This window comes from Mobula birostris, chromosome 15 (genome assembly GCF_030028105.1).
Source record: "Mobula birostris isolate sMobBir1 chromosome 15, sMobBir1.hap1, whole genome shotgun sequence".
NCBI lineage: Eukaryota > Metazoa > Chordata > Chondrichthyes > Myliobatiformes > Myliobatidae > Mobula > Mobula birostris.
In genome coordinates, this window is record NC_092384.1 from 79066747 (window position 1) to 79086398 (window position 19652).

Sequence of the window (19652 nt, forward strand, 5' to 3'; positions counted from 1 at the left end):
CCGGCTTCCTGGCGAGTTGCCAGCGCCGCAGCTGGGAGCTACGCAGTTAGCAGCCGCCAACAAACCCAGCCCAAACCGGCAGTAAAACTGCACACCGAGTTTCCACACCAGCGCCGTCACTCACTCAGTTGTCCAAGAGACTTTTAGAGCCACCTCCAAAGTATTCCACGAACTTTATCCAGTAGTTTTGCCTCGATTTCTCCCAGCTCAGTCAGCACAGCTCCTCTCTGTGTCTGACCCCTTTTTTTTTTTTTTACAAAATTCTTTATTACAAATGTCGGTGCTATACAATATTTACAAAACCAGTGACTAACATATTTACTACACTACAAACAGACAATACATGTTAAACCAATATATTGCCATCCTCATCAATGATGGCATTTACACCCCGCGGAGCCCAACGGTCCCGGAACATCTCGACGGTCGCCGTGGACTGCGCGTATTCCTTTTCAATGTTCACCCGGGCTCGAACATATCCCCTAAACATAGCCAGGCAGTCCGCCCGGGGAGAACCTCCTGCCACCCTTTTCCAGGAGCCACGGATGGCAATTTTCGCCAGCCCCAGGAGCAAGTTGACAAGGACATCCTCATCCCTCTGTGCCCCCCTCCTTACTGGATGACCACATATGAATAGGGTGGGACTGAAATGCAACCAGAAGGCGAGAAGCAGCCCACGCAAATACGCGAAAAGGGGCTGCAGCCTCACACACTCCACGTACATATGGTACACGGTCTCCTCCAGCCCGCAGAAGTGACACGCGGCTGGGAGATCCGTGTACAAACTAAAGAACTTATTGCAGGGCACCGCTTTATGCAGCACCCTCCAGCCGAGATCCCCAAGGTGCATGGGAAGGACTCCCTTGTAGAGGGACTTCCACTGGGGACCCCCCTCACCTCCAGGTGGAAAGACCGACCGCCATGGCGTGTCGGGACGGTGGACAAATGCTAGGAAGTGGAGGGTGTGGAGCAGCAGCCCATAAAGGTACCTCCTGCCTGCATCCCTGAATGGGATTGTGGGTGTTGATGAAAGACGGCTCAAGTTGTGTGGATTTGTCTCTCGGGTAAGGCTGCGGGGCCTGGGCCCGACGAGCAGCTCAGCCCGAGTCGTTCCACACACCTGAGCCGCACTGACATCCGTTGAGACAGGGCAAGGGTCGGCCAGGACCCCGCCCTCTGCCAGAGGAGGGGATTCCCGCCTGAGGCAACCATGTTCCAGACTCTCAGTAGGTCCTGATAGAAGCCGGGCAGCCTCTGCAAAGCAGCACGGCTGACGCCCGCCGGTGGTAGCTGCATATCTTCGGCAAGACAGCAGCCCCTCCGGAGGAAGAAAGTCGCCAACACGTGCCACCTGGGAGGGTGCTCGGCGTACAGGAATCTCTGCAGCGTCCTGAGGCGGAGAGCCGCCAGTCGTGTGCGTACACACACCAGCGACTGTCCGCCCTCTCCTTCTGGGAGACTCAGAACCGCTGCAGAGACCCAGTGCTTCCTGTTTCCCCAGAAGAAGTCCACTAGCTTCCTCTGCATTCTTGCGACAAAAGGGGCAGGGGGGGGCCAAGGTGACCATCCGGTACCACAACATGGAGGCCACCAGCTGGTTTATGACCACCACCCTGCCTCGATAGGAAAGCACCCTGAGAAGGCCTGACCAGCGCCCTAGCCGGGCCATGACCTTTGTCTCCAGGTCCTGCCAGTTCGCCAGCCAGGTCTCCCCAGAAGGACTCAGGTAGACTCCCAGATAGAGAAGACGTCTGGTGCTCCACTCAAAAGCTCTCATCTCCTCCGGCAGGGAGTCCACCTGCCACTGGCCTACTAAGAGTCCGGAACATTTCGCCCAGTTGATCCTGGCGGAGGATGCCGCCGAGAAAACATCTTGGCACTCGCGCATCCTCCGCAGGTCACAGGGGTCTGTCATCATGAGGAGTACGTCATCGGCGTAGGCCGAGAGGACGACCCCCATGTCCGGTTCGCGCAGAACCAGACCTGTCAGCCTTCGCCGAAGAAGGCCGAGGAATGGCTCGACACAGATCGCATACAGTTGACCGGACATGGGGCACCCTTGACGCACTCCTCTTCGGAAGTGGATAGGTCCTGTCAATGATCCATTAATTTTAACTAGGCACTCTGCGGCAGAGTACAGGAGCCGAACTCGGGCCACAAAGTGTGGTCCGAGCCCAAAAGCCTGCAGGGTGCCCACCAGGAAACTGTGGTCCACCCGGTCAAAAGCCTTCTCCTGGTCAAGAGAAAGAAACGCTGCCGGGGTCCCAGTCTCCTGGAGTAGGTGGATCAGGTCCCGTACTAGGTGGACATTGTCCTGGATGGAGCGGCCCGGGACTGTATAAGATTGGTCAGGATGGACCACCTGTCCAATTACCGAACCCAGACGGTTGGCCATTGCCCGGGCGAAGATCTTGTAGTCCACGCACAAGAGGGAGACCGGCCGCCAGTTCTTTAGCAGGCGGAGGTCTCCCTTCTTGGGCAGTAGGACCACAACAGCTCTCCGCCATGAGAGGGGCATTTCTCCAGTGGCTAGGCTCTCCCCTAGGACAAGGCTGTAATCATCCCCCAGGACATCCCAAAAAGCCTGATAAAACTCAACACTCAGTCCATCCAAACCAGGGGACTTGCCCCTCCGGAGTTGCCGAAGGGCAGTGGACAGCTCCTCCCGAGTCAGGGGGGCATCCAGACGCACTGCGTCCTCTGGGCTGACCTTCGGCAAATCCTCCCAGACCTCATTACACGCCTCCGCATTTGACGGATCAGGCGAGAATAAGGACCGATAGAATGAACGGACCTCGTTGTTAATTCCATCAGGGTCCGTGATGGAGGAGCCATCGGCAGCCAGCAGCTCCACTAGCTGCTTTTGAACTCCCCGCCACCTTTCCAACGAGTAGAAGAAGGGTGAGCCACGGTCCAAATCCTGCAGCATTTGGATCCGTGACCTCACGTACGCACCTCGGGACTGCTGAAGCTGCAGGTTCCTTAGTGCGTCCTTCTTCTCCTGGTATTCCTGCCACAGCTGTTGGTCTCCAGCGGTCGGACCGAGGCGGGACTCCAGGTCAAGCAACGCTCTCTCAAGCCGCTCAACCTCAGAGCTCCGCCTCTTTGTCGACCCCCTAGTGTACTCCCGACATAAAAACCGGATGTGGGCTTTGCCCACATCCCACCATAGCCGTAGGGAGCAGAAATCTCTTCGCCTCTCCTTCCAGGAGACCCAGAAAGCTCGGAACGAATCCCGGAATCGGCTGTCCTCCAGCAGCCGGTTGTTAAAATGCCAGTACCCGGATCCCACCCGAGGGTGTAGTGGAATAAATTCCATCCACACAAGGTGATGATCCGAGCACGACACCGGCTGCATGGAGGACGCCGACACGCGGGAGACGTAGGCCCGAGAGATGTAAATGCGGTCTATCCTGGAACCTCCTTCTCTAGACCTTCTCGAGAAGGCGCTAGAGTTGGGGTGAAGATTCCGCCAGCTGTCCACCAAGTCAAAGGAGCCGACTAGCTCCTTTAACTTTTTTGCCGATGCTGGGTCGCGTTGGAGGCCCGAACGGTCCTCCGCCTCGAGGGTACAATTGAAGACTCCCCCGAGGATGACGCAATCCCCAGGATCGATGGAGCTCAGCAAGGTGGACAGCTGGCAGAATAGGCGCGTCTGCATCACACCGCGCCTGGGAGCATACACATTGATAAAATGCAATGGTACGCCATCCAGGCGCACAACCAGGTGGAGCAGACGGCCGGGCACAACGTCCTGGACTCTTTCAATTACTGGCTGGAAGGTCGGGGCCAACAGGATCGCCACCCCGCTAGAAATGGAGCTGAGGTGACTCATGTAGACCCCGCCCCGCCACTCCAGGAGCCAAGCAGACTCGTCCCCAGGGATGGTATGGGTTTCCTGCAGGAAACTCACCGTATACCGCCCATCCCTGAGGGCTGAGAGATTGTTATGCCTGCGAAGAGGACCCCTGCTGCCGTTTACGTTGAGACTAGCTATGGTAAGCTTCATGGCGGGAGCACACTAGGTCTCAGCAGCTGTGCCCATTTCGGTGAGAGCGGAGGCGCCCTCCACCACACTGTCCGGAAAGAAAGCAAGGTTACTTTTTGCCTTCCGGGCTCGAGCGGTACCAGCGACACCCTGTGACCCACCATCCCCCGTAGGAGCGAGGCTGCTTCTCCCTCTAATGTCCCTTACTAGGTCATCTAGGAAGGATTTTAGTTGCCGTCTGTCGTTCCCCGCCACCGCATTCCTCTTTCCCTTTCCCTTTCGTCCGAGGATGACTCGCAGGGACCTCACCAGCCTCGGCATGCTGGGCCAGCGTAGCGAGGCTAGTTGAGGCCGGTGCTTGGCACCCTCAGAGGTAAGAATAAAATGCTTAATTTCCTCTACAGGTATCAATGGGGACTTCTCAGGAGGGGTGAGGATGTCCATTATTTCACTATCGAAAGAGTCCCCCTCCAACCCGTCACTGCAGACAGAATCCCCATCGGCCTCCCCGCATGTTCCAAAAGATGGCTGCGCTTGTGACCCATACCGCGCAGCGGGCACCTCGCTCTTACCTGCCCGCTCCACCGTCGCATCAGCCTCATCCACATTTGCGACAGTGGAGGGACAATCCCCAGGGACTCCCTGCAAGTCATTAATTGCTGGGGTCGACGTGCACAGAAAAACGCCCTCCCCAGGGGGCAGGCATAGAGGGGAACCCGGCACCTTTGGTCCAAGGGATTCACAAGCAGCCTGGTGCTGAGAATGAGAGCGCTTTGTCTCGTCTCCTCTTACATTATTCGGTACACTGGCCTCCAGAGAGGCGCTGACTTGTAGGTCCTGGGTGGAGGCCTCCAGGGCTGCCTCATTGGTGCAAACAGGGCTATCACAAGCTATTTGCACAACCACACCATCTTCCCCAGGACTGGTGGCTACATCTGGGGACTCAGGTTTAGAACCAACCCCTACCCGGATTCCCACCCCTTCCTGGGACTCCTCCGCATCTACATCCCCTGCCCTCTTGCGGGAACGTTCCCTTCTCCTCTTCACACCGGAGGAGCACACAGGTGCAGGCTTCACCGATGGGGCGGCGCTCTCTGTTTCCATCGCCCCGTCTGCTAGCGCACCTCCCCGAGCCCCACGCTCCACTTCAGGCGAAATGGGCGTGAGCTCTGCAGCCTCGAAGGCCCGCTTCTTACTGTGTTTGGATTTCCCCTTTGCCTTCTTACTCCGCACAGACTCCACCCCGACCCCCACCCGAACCACAGGGAGAGGAGCAGGGACCGACCCAACCGTAGGAGTAGAGGTAGGGGTAGGGGCAGGGGCAGGGTGAGGGGCTGGGGCAGGATTACGGGCGGGGGCAGGGTCAGATGCAGGCGCAGATGCACGTGCAGGAGTAGGATCAGGGGCAGAGGTAGCTGGGGCACTGGTGCCCGAAATGGGCTCCCTCGGGTTCCGGCCGGCAGGACAGTCCCTCCGAAAGTGCCCCACCCCCCTGCACGCATGGCACCGCGGGCGCTCGGAGCTCCAGTACACCTGATAATCCACTCCCTCATGCCGGACAGTAAACCGGCCCTCAACATCGTCCTCCCTTTCCAGCTGCATGAATACCTGACGCCGGAAAGAGATTACGGTGCGGAGGGTGCGTCTCTTAAATTTGTGTCGGGTGGCAGTGATCTCCGACCTTACTTGCCCTAAACGGGCCAGTGGGGGTAGCAAGTCCTCATTTGGAATGAAAGGCTTAACATGCCCAAGCACGATACGTTGCGTGGGGGCCGTCACCAGCTCCATAGGTAAAAAGATGTTGTCTACCGTGACTCCCCTGCTTAGGGCCCGGTGCACTAGCTCTTCATTCACCAGATAAAACACCGCCTTTCCAAACTCCTTCTCGGTGGCCAGAATACCACCTTTCCCAACAAGGTCCTCCATTGCCTCCGTACACTTTTCTAGTGTCATTCCAGGGCGCAAAATACATTGCACCCCACGTTCCACCTTCACCGACCGAAAAAGGGCGTTGTCCGAGGCCGGGGAGGCAGCCGCCCTTGCGTAACTCCCCGAAGGCCCGCGACTCCCTGGAGACCGGTCCGGCATGCTGGCGCTCTTTCCAGTCCGAGAATCCTACAGCGGTGCCGGTTAGAAGTCCTGGAACGAGTCGAATAACTGGCCGGGAAAGTTTGCAGTCGACAGTTCCTCGCTGGCTCGACGCCAGGAAAAGCTCCGTCGGACTTGCAGAGACCCAGGCCGGGAGAGGCCGAAACGTCCTTCCAGATGCTTCGGCACCAACACCGGACGAAAATCAGGAAAAACAATGGAGGAGGAACGTTACCCCGCTGTCAATGGGGGGGAACGACGGCGTTTGCCTCCGGTTTTGGAGCGAACCGGCTTCCTGGCGAGTTGCCAGCGGCCGCAGCTGGGAGCTATGCAGTTAGCAGCCGCCAACAAACCCAGCCCAAACCGGCAGTAAAACTGCACACCGAGTTTCTTCACCAGCGCCGTCACTCACTCGATTGTTCAAGAGACTTTTAGAGCCACCTCCAAAGTATTCCACGAACTTTATCCAGTAGTTTTGCCTCGATTTCTCCCAGCTCAGTCAGCACAGCTCCTCTCTGTGTCTGACCCCGGGAGTGTGTGATGAGACAGTGTAGAAGGAGCTTCGTTCTGTGTCTGACCCCAGAAGTGTGTGATGGGACGGTGTGGAGGGAGCTTCACTCTGTGTCTGACCCTGGGAGTGTGTGATGAGACAGTGTAGAGGGAGCTTCACTCTGTGTCTGACCCGGGAGTGTGTGATGAGACAGTGTAGAGGGAGCTTCACTCTGTGTCTGACCCGGGAGTGTGTGATGGGACAGTGTGGCAGGCTTCACTCCATGTCTGACCCTGGGAGTGTGTGATGGGACGGTGGGGAGGGAGCTTCATTCTGTGTCTGACCCCGGGAGTGTGTGTTGGGACAGTGTAGCGGGAGCTTCACTCTGTGTCTGACCCCTTTTTTTTATATGTAACAAAATTCTTTATTACAAATATTGGTGCTATACAATATGTACAAAAACAGTGACTAACACATTTACTTCACTATAAATAGACAATACATGTTAAACCAATATGTTACCATCTTCATCAATGATGACATTTACACCCCGCGGAGCCCAACGGTCCCGGAACACCTCTGTGGTCGCCGTGGACTGCGCGTATTCCTTTTCAATATTCACCCGAGCACGAACATACCCCCTAAACATAGCCAGGCAGTCCGCCCGGGGAGATCCTGCTGCCACCCTTTTCCAGGAGCCACAGATGGCAGTTTTCGCCAGCCCCAGGAGCAAGTTGACAAGGACATCCTCATCCCTCTGTGCCCCCCTCCTTTCTGGATGACCATATATGAATAGGGTGGGACTGAAATGCAACCCGAAGGTGAGAAGCAGCCCACGCAAATATGCAAAAAGGGGCTGCAGTCTCGCACACTCCATGTACATGTGGTACACGGTCTCCTCCAGCCCGCAGAAGTGACATGCGGCTGGGAGATCCGTGTACAAACTAAAGAACTTATTGCAGGGCACCGCTTTATGCAGCACCCTCCAGCCGAGATCCCCAAGGTGCATGGGAAGAACCCCCTCGTAAAGGGCCTTCCACTGGGGACCCCCCTCACCTCCAGGTGGAAAGACCAACCGCCATGGCGTGTCAGGACGGTGGACAAGGGCAAGGAAGTGGAGGGTGTGGAGCAGCAGCCCATAGAGGTACCTCCTGCTTGCATCCCTGCGGGAGTGTGTGATGGGACAGTGTCGAGGGAGCTTCACTCTGTGTCTGACCCCGGGAGTGTATGATGGGACAGCGTAGCGAGAGCTTCTCTCTATTCTGATCCTTTTTTTCTTTTCTTTCTTCCTTTTCAAATCTTTTTATTATTTTTTTCCAAAATAAGCACGAGTACATCGAAGTAAACAACACTTACAATGTCTCAAGAAAAAAAACATTATATAAAGATTGAAAAAATTTTGTGATTTGGAAAAAAAACCCCTACTAAGCAAGAAAAGTGGGAAAAAAGAAAAATCCCATTAGGTGTTCAACCCCAGAGCCATGCGTCATACATAAAGCTTCTAAAGATAAACATCAAACCGCCAGCAAAGAGAAAGTACCAAAAAAAAATTTACAATTAGATCGCGGAGAATCCATCAATTAACTCAAATGATAATAACGAGCAAATGAACCCCATCTTTTCTCAAAATCAAACATAGGTTCAAAGGTTTGACTTCTAATTTTCTCCAAACTAAAACATAGCATCACTTGAGGGAACCATTGTCACAAAGTGGGAGCTGCTGTGTCCTTCCACTTCAATAAAATGGCCCTCCTAGCTATCAATGTAGCAAATGCAATAACATGTTGGTTGGAGACAGAGGTACCATGGACCTGAGGAATTATTCCAAAAAGCACAGTTAATTTGTGCTTTTAATTAATTAACAACCTTTTTTCTTTTCTATTGATATAAAATATCTTAATATACAAATTTAGTGCTATATATACAAAACAGTGATTAACACAATTATTTCACTACAAATAGACAGTACACATTAAACTAAAATGTTTCCATCTGTTAATGATGGCAATTACCTCCCACGGAGCCCGGCGGTCCCAGAAAGCCTCTATGGTCGCTGTGGACTGCCCATGTTCCTTAATATTTACCTGGGCATGAACATACCCCCAAACATGGCCAGGCAATCTATCCGGCAAATCCTCCCGCCACCCATTTCCAAAACCCACGGATGGCTGATTTCGCCAGCCCCAGGAGCAAGTTGACAAGGACATCCTCATCCCTCCGTGCCCCCCTCCTTTCTGGATGACCGTATATAAATAGGGTGGGGCTAAAATGCAGCCAGAAGGCGAGAAGCAGCCCATGCAGATGCCCAAAAAGGGGCTGCAGCCTCGCACACCCCATGTATATGTGGTACACGGCCTCCTCCAGCCCGCAGAAGTGACATGCGGTTGGGAGATCCGTGTACAAACTGAAGAAGTTATTGCAGGGCACCGCTTTATGCAGCAGCCTCCACCCCAGATCTCCCAGGTTTATAGAAAGAACTCCCTCGTAAAGGGACTTCCATTGGGGACCTCCCTCACCTGGTGGAAAGACCGACCGCCATGGCGTGTCGGGATGGTGGACAAGGGCTAGGAAGTAGAGGTGTGGAGTAGCAGCCCGTAGAGGTACCCCTACTTGCATCCCTCAATGGGATTGTGGTTGCTGAGGAGAGATGGCTCAGGTTGTGTGGACTCGGCTCTCGGATAAGATTGCGGGGCCTGGGCCCGACGAGCAGCTCAGCCTGAGTCGATCCACACACCTGAGCCGCACTGACAAACGTTGAGGCAGGGCAAGGGTTGGCCAGGACCCTCTGCCAGAGGAGGGGATTCCCAGCCTGAGGCAACCATGTTCCAGACCCTCAGTAGGTCCTGATAGAAGCCGGGCAGTCTCTGCAAAGCAGCACAGTTGACGCCCGCCGGTGGTAGCCGCATCTCATCATGAAGGCAGCAGCCCCTCCTGGAGAAAGAATGTTGCCAACACGTGCCACCTGGGAGGGTGCTTGGCATACAGGAATCTCTGCAGGGTCCTGAGGCAGAGAACTGCCAGTCACGTACGTACACACACCAGCGACTGTCCGTCCTCTCCCACTGGGAGACTCAAGACCGCTGCGGAGACCCAGTGTTTCCTGTTACCACAGAAGAAGTCCACTAACTTCCTCTGCATTCTCGGGACAAAGGGGGCAGGAGGGACCAAGGTAACCATCCGGTACCACAACATGGAGGCCACCAGCTGGTTTATGATCACCACCCTGACTCGCTAGGAAAGCACCCTGAGAAAGCCTGACCAGCGCCTCAGCTGAGCCATGACTTTCATCTCCAGGTCCTGCCAGTTCACCAGCCAGGTCTCCCCAGAAGGACTCAGGTAGACTCCCAGATAGAGGAGATGCCTGGTGCTCCACTCAAAAGCTCTCATCTCCTCTAGCAGGGAGTCCACCTGCCACTGACCCACTAAGAATCTGGAACATTTCACCCAGTTGATCCTAGTGCAGGACGCTGCCGAGAAAACTTCTTGGCACTTGCGCATCCTCCGCAGATCACTGGGATCTGTCACCATGAGGAGTACGTCGTCGGCGTAGGCCGAGAGGATGACCGCCATGTCTGGTTCACGCAGAACCAGACCCGTCAGCCTTCGCCAAAGAGGGCTCAGGAATGGCTCGACACAGATCACATACAATTGGCCAGACATGGGGCACCCCTGACGTACTCCTCTTCTGAAGGGAACGGGGGCTGTCAGTGTTCCGTTGATCTTAACAAGGCACTCTGTGGCAGAGTATAGGAGCCGAACTCGGGCCACAAAGTGTTGTCCGAGCCCAAAAGCCTGCAGACGTTCCCACCAGGAAACTGTGGACTATCCAGTCAAACACCTTCTCCTGATCAAGAGAAAGAAATGCTGCCGGGGACCCAGTCTCCTGGAGCAGGTGGATCAGGTCCAGTACTAGGTGGACATTGTCCTGGATGGAGCGGCCCAGGACTGTGTAAGATTGCTCAGGATCGATCACCTGTCTCAGTACTGAACCAAGATGGTTGGCCATTGCCCGGGCAAAGATCTTATACTCCGCGCACAAGAGGGAGACCGGGCGCCAGTTCTTTAGCAGGCGGAGGTTCCCCTTCTTGAGCAGTGGGACCACGACAGCTCTCCTCCATGAGAGGGGTATTTCCCCAGTGGCTAGGCTCTCCCCGAGGACAAGGCTGTAGTCATCTCCCAAGACATCCCAGAAAGCCTGATAAAACTCTGCACTCAGTCCATCTAAGCCAGGGGACTTACCCCTCCGGAGCTGCTGAAAGGCAGTAGACAGCTCCTCCCGAGTCAGGGAGTGTCCAGTCGCACTGCGTCCTCTGGGCTGACCTTAGGCAAATCTTTCCAGACCTCATTGCATGCCTCTGCATTTGACGGATCTGGTGAGAATAAGGACCAATAGAATGAGCTGACTTCTTTATTAATTTCATCTGACCCTGGGAGTGTGTGATGTGGAGGGAGCTTCACTCTGTGTCTGACCCCAGGAGTCTGTGATGGGACAATGTAGAGGGAGCTTCACTCTGTCTGACCCCGGGCGTGTGTGATAGGACAGTGTGAAATAAAATTCTGCAATCTTCCTCTTTTCCAGGATTCTATGAATTCGGCGTTTGCAGCCATTTTCCTGCTGATCATCTGCATTGTAGCCCTGGCTCTGAGGACAACAGCAGGGATCGTTACTGGCTCAGTGAGTATCTGTGTGTGGATACGGGGTTATTACCGTCTCCCTGAGTGACACTGGTGTGTCTGTGTGGACACGGGAGTTATTACCTGCTCGGTGAGTGACACTGGTGTGTCAGCCACACCTGGTCCAACATCCAGTGACCGGTCATCTCCTTTGGTCTGTTCACTTTTTCATCCCCACACCTTGGTTACCCCACATTTTATAAAGATGCAGGCACAAGAGAAGATTACCATGTGTAGACACAATACAATGCCAGCAAAACGCTTACCAAACCACCACCTTCACTCCACCGCCATCTACAAGATGCACCTCAGTTCCTCTCCCGGGCTAGTCCAACAGGACACCCAAACTGATTACCTTTACCACCAAGAAGGATAAAGAGCACCCTGGATAGGGAGCCTCCGTCCAGTCCCTCTGTTATCACTGTGCCTGAACCCTGTTTAGACCACACTCGGAATATTGTGTTCAGTGCTGGTCTCCTCATTATAGGAAGGATGTGGAAGCTTTAGAGAGGGTGCAGAGGGGATTTACTGGATGCTACCCAGGTTTGAGAGCAAGTCTTATGAGGAGAGGTTGAGTGAACTGGGGCTTTTCTCTTTGGAATGAAGGTGACTTGATAGAGATGTCCAAGATGATAAGAGGCATAGATCGAGTAGATAGCCAAAGGGTTTTCCAAGGGTAGAAATGTCTAATGTGAGGGAGTATAATTTTAAGGTGATTGGAGGAAAGTTTAGGGGGTATGTCTGAAGTAAGTTTTTTTTTACACAGAGAGTGGTGGGTTTGTGGAATAGACTGCCAGGGTGGCAATAGAAGTAGATACATTAGGGACCTTTGAGACAATCTTAGATAAACACGTGGTTGAAAAAACAATGAAGGGTTACATGGGAGGGAAGGTTTAGACTGATGTAGTAGGTTAGGTGGTCAGGACAATCTCCTCTGCACCCTCTCCGAATCTTGACTGTTCCTATAATGAGGTGACCAGAACAGAACAAAATATTCAGTATTCCAAGTGTGAATTTGTTTTTTCTTTGTTGAACTTCAGCATATTCAGTGACACCAAGCACTTTTGTGCGTCTCTGTATATGCGGAAGTCTATATTCAGAAATTATTACCTGTAGGCGTCAAGATCCTGTTGTGGTCAAGGGGAACGGTGAGACACATGAGAAACTCTACAAACAGAAACTCAAAGTTCAAAGTAAATTTATTATCAAAATACATATATGTCAGCATGAACAACCCTGAGATTCATTTTCTTGCAGGCTTACTCAGTAAAACCAAGAACCATAATAGAATCAGTGAAAGACTGCATCCAACAGGATGGACAAACAACCAGTATGCAGAAGACATCAAACTGTGCAAATTCAAAGGGGGGAATAAATAATAACAATAAATATTGAGAGCATGAGATGAAGAGACCTTGAAAGTGAGTCCACAGGTAGTGGAACAGTACAGTGATGTGTATGTGAAGTTGAGTGAAGTTATCCCTTCTAGTCCAAGAACCTGATGATTGAGGGATAATAACTGTTTCCAAACATAGAACATAGAAAAGTACAGCACAGTACAGACCCTTCGGCCCACAATGTTGTGCCAACCCTCAAACCCTGCCTCCCATATAAGCCCCCACCTTATATTCCTCCATATACCTGTCTAGTAGTCTCTTAAACTTCACGAGTGTATCTGCCTCCACCACTGACTCAGACAGTGTATTCCACGCACCAGCCACACTCTGAGTAAAAAACCTTCCTGTAATATCCCCCTTGAACTTCCCACCCCTTACCTTAAGGCCGTGTCCTCTTGTATTGAGCAGTGGTGCCCTGGGGAAGAGGCGTTGGCTATCCACTCTATCTATTCCTCTTATTATCTTGTACACCTCTATCATGTCTCCTCTCATCCTCCTTCTCTCCAAAGAGTAAAGCCCTAACTCCCTTAATCTCTGATCATAATGCATACTCTCTAAACCAGGCAGCATCCTGGTAAATCTCCTCTGTACCCTTTACAATACTTCCACATCCTTCCTATAGTGAGGCAACCAGAACTGAACACAGTACTCCAAGTGTGGCCTAACCAGAGTTTTATAGAGCTGCATCATTACCTTGCGACTCTTAAACTCTATCCCTCGACTTATGAAAGCTAACACCCCATAAGCTTTCTTAACTACCCTATCCACCTGTGAGGCAACTTTCAGGGATCTGTGGACATGTACCCCCAGATCCCTCTGCTCCTCCACACTACCAAGTATCCTGCCATTTACTTTGTACTCTGCCTTGGAGTTTGTCCTTCCAAACCTGGTGGTGTGAGTCCTGAGGCTCCTGTACCTCCTCCCTGATGGCAGCAGCAAGAAGACAGCATGAGAGTGATTATAAACCTGATGCTGATCTTGATGATGGTTGCAATTTTCCCTGCAACAGTGCTCTATGTAGATGTGCTCAGTGGTACAGAGGGCTTTACCCCTAATCAGCTGAGCCGTATCCAGTAATTTTCATAGGATTTTTCATTCAAGGACATTGTCCTTCATGCAGCCAGTCAATGTGTTCTCCACCACACATCTATAGATGTTTGTCAAAGTTTTAGTTGTCATGCAGAACCTTCGCGAACGTCTAAGGAAGTAGGGGATCGTAAACACATGCCCTCACCCGCATCTCCTCCATTTCCCGCACTCCGGCCCTCACCCCATCCTCCCGCCACCACAACAGGGACAGAGTTCCCCTTGTCCTCACCTACCACCCCACCAGCCTCCGGATCCAGCACATTATCCTCCGCAACTTCCGCCACCTTCAACAGGACCCCACCACTAAGCACATCTTTCCCTCTCCACCCCTCTCCGCTTTCTGCAGGGATCGGTCCCTCCACAACTCCCTGATCCACACGTCCCTCCCCACGGATCTCCCACAGGGCACTTATCCCTGTAAGCATAAGTGCTACACCTGTCCTTACACCTCCTCTCTTGTCGCCATTCAGGGCCCCAAACAGTCCTTCCAGGTGAGGCAACACTTCATTTGTGAGTCTATTGGGGTCATCTATTGCATCCGGTGCTCCCGGTGCGGCCTCCTCTACATCAGTGAAACCCGACGCAGATTGGGGGACCGCTTTGTTGAGCACCTCCACTTCGTCCACCACAACAGACAGGATTTCCCGGTTGCCACCCACTTCAACTCTACTTCACATTCCCATCTGGATATGTCCATACATGGCCTCCTCTACTGCCATGATGAGGCTAAACTCAGGGTGGAGGAGCAACACCTCATATACTGTCTAGGTAGCCTCCAGCCCCTTGGTATGAACATAGAATTCTCCAACTTCCGGTAATTCCCTCCCCCGCCCTTCCCCCATCCCTGTTTCACTCTGCCTGCTCCCCCAGCTGCCTATCACCTCCCCCATGGTTCTGCCTCCTGTTTCCCCTATTCCTTCTTCACCTTTCCTGCCTATCACCTCCCTGCTTCTCCTCCCCCACCCCTTTATCTTTCCCCTTACTGGTTTTTCACCTGGAACCTACCAGCCTTCTCCTTCCCACCCTCCCCCCACCTTCTTTATTGGGCCTCTGCCCCTTCCCCCTACAGTCCTGACAAAGGGTCCGGCCCGAAACGTCAACTCATCGTTTCCACGGATGCTGCCCGACCTGCTGAGTTCCTCCAGCGTGTTGTGAGTGTTGCTAAGGAAGTAGAGGTGCTGCTGTGCTTTCTCCATAATTGCACTTGCATGCTGGGCCTAGAACAGACCCTCTGAAATAATAACACCAAGGAATTTACAGTTGCTGACCCTCTGAACCTCTGATGAGGACTGGACCTCCTGTTTCCTCTTCCTGAAGTCAAGAATCAGCTCCTTGGTCTTGCTGACATTGAGTGAGAGGTTGTTGTTTTGGCACCACTCTGCAGATTTTCAATCTCCCTCCTATATGCTGATTCGTCACCACCTTTGATTTGGCCAACAACAGTGGTGTCACAAGCAAAATTAATGATGACATTGGAACTGTGCTTAGCCTCACAGTCATGAATATAAGATGAGTAGAGCAGGGGGCTAAGCACACAGCTTTGTGGTGCAGCTGCCCTGATGGAGACTGTGGAGAAGTTGTTGCCAATCCAAACTGACTGGAGTTTGCAAGTGAGGATGCAGTTGCACAAATACGTATTGAGGCCAAGGTCTTGAAGGGATGATGGTATTGCATGCCAAGCTATAGTCAATGAAGAGCATCCTGCTGTATGTATCGTTGCTGTCCAGATGTTCCAGGGTTGTGAGGAGATCCAGTGGCTTTCTGGAAGCGAGATTTTGACCATGAAATTGTTGAGTGACTAACAAAACCAAAGCAGCAAAGACCAAGTGCCGGGTTGGTGATGGAAAATTTGTTTATCTTAATAGTCAAACTCTAAGCTGATAAGTTAATAATGAGAATCCACTGAGGTCTTTAGCACTACTGTCATAGAGTCAATACAGTATAGAAACAGGCCCTTCATTCCAGATGGCCCACGCTAACCAAGATGCCCCACACAAGCTAATTCCATGTCCCAGTGTTTGGCTGCTAACCTTCTAAACCAGGGGTTCCCAACTTGGGGTTCACGGATCCCTCGGTTAATGGTAGGGGTCCATGGTATAAAAAAAGTTCGGTACCCCGCTCTAAATTTTTCCTGTCCAGGTGGCTATCTAAGTATCTCTTAAATGTTGTTATTGTGTCAGTCTCAACCACTTACTCCGGCAGCTCATTCCATGTGCAGCCTATCTATAATAGGGCATAGAACACTACAATACAGTACAGACCTTCTGGCTATAATTATGTGCTATCTCGTAACTGACTCTAAGATCAATCTAACCCTTACTCCCACATAGCCCTCCATTTCTCTTCCATCCATGATTCTAACCCAGAGTCTCTTAAATATCCGTAGTTTATCTGCCTCTACCGCCCCCCCCCCGGCAACGTGTTCTACACACCCACCATCTCTGACACCGCCCACGCACACACTTTCCTCCAATCTCCTAACAATAATGCCCTCTCGTATTAGCCGCTTCCATCCTGGGAAGAAGTCTCTGGCTACCCTCTCAATCTATGCCTCTTACTGTCATGTACACCTGTGTCATCACCTCTCATCCTTCTCTCCAAAGAGAAAAGATCTTGCTCGTCAACCTATCCTAATAAGACTTGCTCTGTAATCCAGGCAACATCCTGGTAAATCTCCTTATGTAATTTTTTAAAAGTTCCCGTTAAATCCTCCTCTCCCCTCTCACCTTAAACCTGTGCCTTCTAGTTTAATTTTATTTAGAAATACGTACAGCGTAGAACAGCCCTCCTAGCCCAACGAGCCGCACTGCTCAGCTACCCATTGATTTAACCCTAGCCTAATCACAGGACAAGGGAGTTAAGTATAGGAGCAAAGAGGTCCTTCTGCAGTTGTACAGGGCCCTGGTGAGACCACAGCTGGAGTATTGTGTACAGTTTTGGTCTCCAAACTTGAGGAAGGACATTCTAGCTATTGAGGGAGTGCAGTGTAGTTTCACGAGGTTAATTCCCGGGATGGCGGGACTGTCATATGTTGAAAGATTGGAGCGACTGGGGTTGCATACGCTGGAATTTAGAAGGATGAGAGGGAATCTGATTGAAGCATATAAGATTATTAAGGGATTGGACACACTAGAGGCAGGAAACGTGTTCCCGATGTTGGGGGAGTCCAGAACCAGAGGCCACAGTTTAAGAATAAGGGGTAGATAATTTAGAATGGAGTTGAGGAAAAACTTTTTCACACAGAGGGTTGTGGATCTGTGGAATGCTCTGCCTCAGAAGGCAGTGGAGGCCAATTCTCTGGATTCTTTCAAGAAAGAGTTAGATAGAGCTCTCAAAGATAGCAGAGTGAAGGGATATGGGGAGAAGGCAGGAAAAGGGTACTGATTGTGGATGATCAGCCATGATCACAGTGAATGGTGGTGCTGGCTCAAAGGGCTGAATGGCCTACTCCTGCACCTATTGTCTATTGACAATTTACAATGACCAGTTAATCTACCAACCAGTACGTCTTTGGAATGTTCGAGGAAACCGGAGCACCCAGAGAAATCTCACATGTTCACGGGGATGTATAAATTTCTTACAGACATCAGAATTGAACTCTGAATGCCGATGCCCTGAGCTGTAATAGTGTCACTCAAACTGCTATACCAGCGTGGTGCCCTACGTTTTTAATTCCCTAACCCTGGGGTAGACCATGGTCCTTCCTGGATGCTAACCATCTTCTGTTTAATCTCCAGGTCTTTGGATTCGTTGGAGTTGGCCTATACGCTGTGGACACGTATATAATATACAAACTCATAACGTTCAACCAAAGCAAGAATCCCAGCACATAACCTGATGGTCTCGGGTCTCCTGAGCCACTGGCCCATCTCCTGATGGATCTTCAGCTTGTGCCTCAGCTCTTTATTTTGCATTTCTCAAATGAGCCATGCCATCATCTGGACCTACCTCGACAGGGCATTCAAGGTGCGCAGGAAGTGTTGACTTTAAGATGAGCTATCTTCATCCAGAGATTAATTCTCCCATTGATCTTTATCAATGTAACATTCTTAGTCTGTAAAATACCTGCGGTGACCTTGCATATTAAATTGCAAAGCCTTGACAGCACTTAAACAGGCTTTTCAGGTTCATGCTGGCAGTTGATGTCATCACCCCCCCCCCCCATTTTCATTTCTCCTCTCTCTGGAGGCATCACCTCCTTCCCCATCACTTTGTCCAGTGACCCATTAAGTGCCTCAGAGACATTCATCACAGCAAATACTTGTGAGAATGAGGACAACAAGGTAGTGTTAGTGATTAGCAAAATCACAGTGCCGGCAAACACTGATCACAGTTCAATTCCCACTGCTGTCCATGAGGAGTTTGCACACTCTCTGTGACCACGTGGATTTCCTCCCACAGACCAAAGATGTACCAGTTAGGATTAGTAAGCTGTGGACATGCTCTGTTGGTGCTGGAAGCATGGTGACACTTGTGGGACAAAAATGATAAATTTCACTATGTTTTGATGTACATGGGACAAGTAAAGCTAATCTATCTTTCCATATTCTCAGTGCATGAATAAGTTTCCACCAGATTTAAAGTTCAAGATTAAAGATTAGCTTGATTTGTCAACTACAGTGAAATGCGTAGTCTCATTTTGCGTCAAATCAAGTCAGTGAGAATTATCTGTCGGCTTCTGTCGCCATGTCATAGACATTGACGTAAACCTAGTCATGTCTGTTTGATGCTCTGGTCCTGCACACTTCCCGCCTACAGTGGAAACCTTTTTTAATATCAGGGGTTCCCAACCTGAGGTCCACACACTCCTTGCTTAATGGCATTGGTCCATGGCAGATCAGGCAGCATCTATGGAGGGAATAAACAGTCAACATCTTGGGCCAAGACCCTCCATCAGAACCTGACTGCTTATTCCTCTCTGTAGATGCTGCCTGACCTGCTGAGTTCCTCTAGCATTTTGTGTGTGTTGCTCCGGATTCCCAGCATCTGTCAGAATCTTTTGTGTCTCTATATCTACAGCTTGCAAAGACTACATGCTTGTCTTCATGAGTCTTCTATAGATGGTAAGACAAGGGAGACTCTGGAAGCACACATACAACAGGAGGACATGTGGTACATGAAGGCACAGATCAAGCATCTTCCTCAGTGAATTGAACGCCTGGGTAAAGGGGCCAAGTCAAATATTTGCAAGCACTGCCCTACTGAGCCTGTCCGCATTTATGCACCCAGCCACGGAAAAGGCTGCAGAAGGTTGTAAACTCGGACAGCTCCACCACGGGCACTGGGCTCCCCAGCATCGAGGACATTTTCAAAAGGCGATTCTTCAAGAAGGTGGCATCCATTATTAAGGGCCCTCACTAGCTGGGACGTTCAGATTTATTTATCACGTGTACATCGAAATGTGTTGTTTGCATTAACAACCAACACACCCAAGGATGTGCTGGAGGCAGCCACACAATCCAAGACTAACTCAGCATGCCCACAATGTTCAGCTGAACAACACGAGCAAAAACAGCAACAAAACAAGACAACAGCAGCAAAGCAAGTCCCTTTCAAACCACTCACACACCCACAAACACAGATAGGCCACCAACCCCAGGTCAGGCTGCCCACAGGCCTCCAGTCCTCGGCCAAAGACGAGCAGACGTCATGCCTCTGACCTTCGACCTTTGGGCCTGTACCTCCAGACTCACCATCGGGGAGGAGGTATAGGAGCCTGGAGAGACACACACTCAATGATTTAGGAACAGTTTCTTACCCTGCACCAACAGAATCAAGTTTAATATGACTGGCATATGTGGTGAAAGTTGTTGTCTTGCAGCAGCAGTATGTAATAATAAAAACTATAAATTGCAATAAGTATGTGTATGTATGTGTGTGTGTATATATATATATATATGAAAATTAAATTAAGTACTGCAAAAAG

The 19652-nt window shown here is 51.4% G+C and overlaps 1 protein-coding gene across 1 annotated transcript in view; it reads left to right on the forward strand.

Moving 5' to 3' along the window:
• Positions 1-18525, forward strand: part of LOC140210739 (chemokine-like factor) — a 28170-nt gene extending 9645 nt beyond the window's left edge. The window contains exons 3-4 of the mRNA XM_072279971.1: positions 11146-11241; positions 17464-18525. Of these exons, the coding sequence (XP_072136072.1) occupies positions 11146-11241; positions 17464-17559 (192 nt within the window). The 3' untranslated portion in view covers positions 17560-18525. The remainder of the gene's footprint in view (positions 1-11145; positions 11242-17463) is intronic.
• The last annotated feature ends 1127 nt before the right edge of the window (positions 18526-19652 follow it).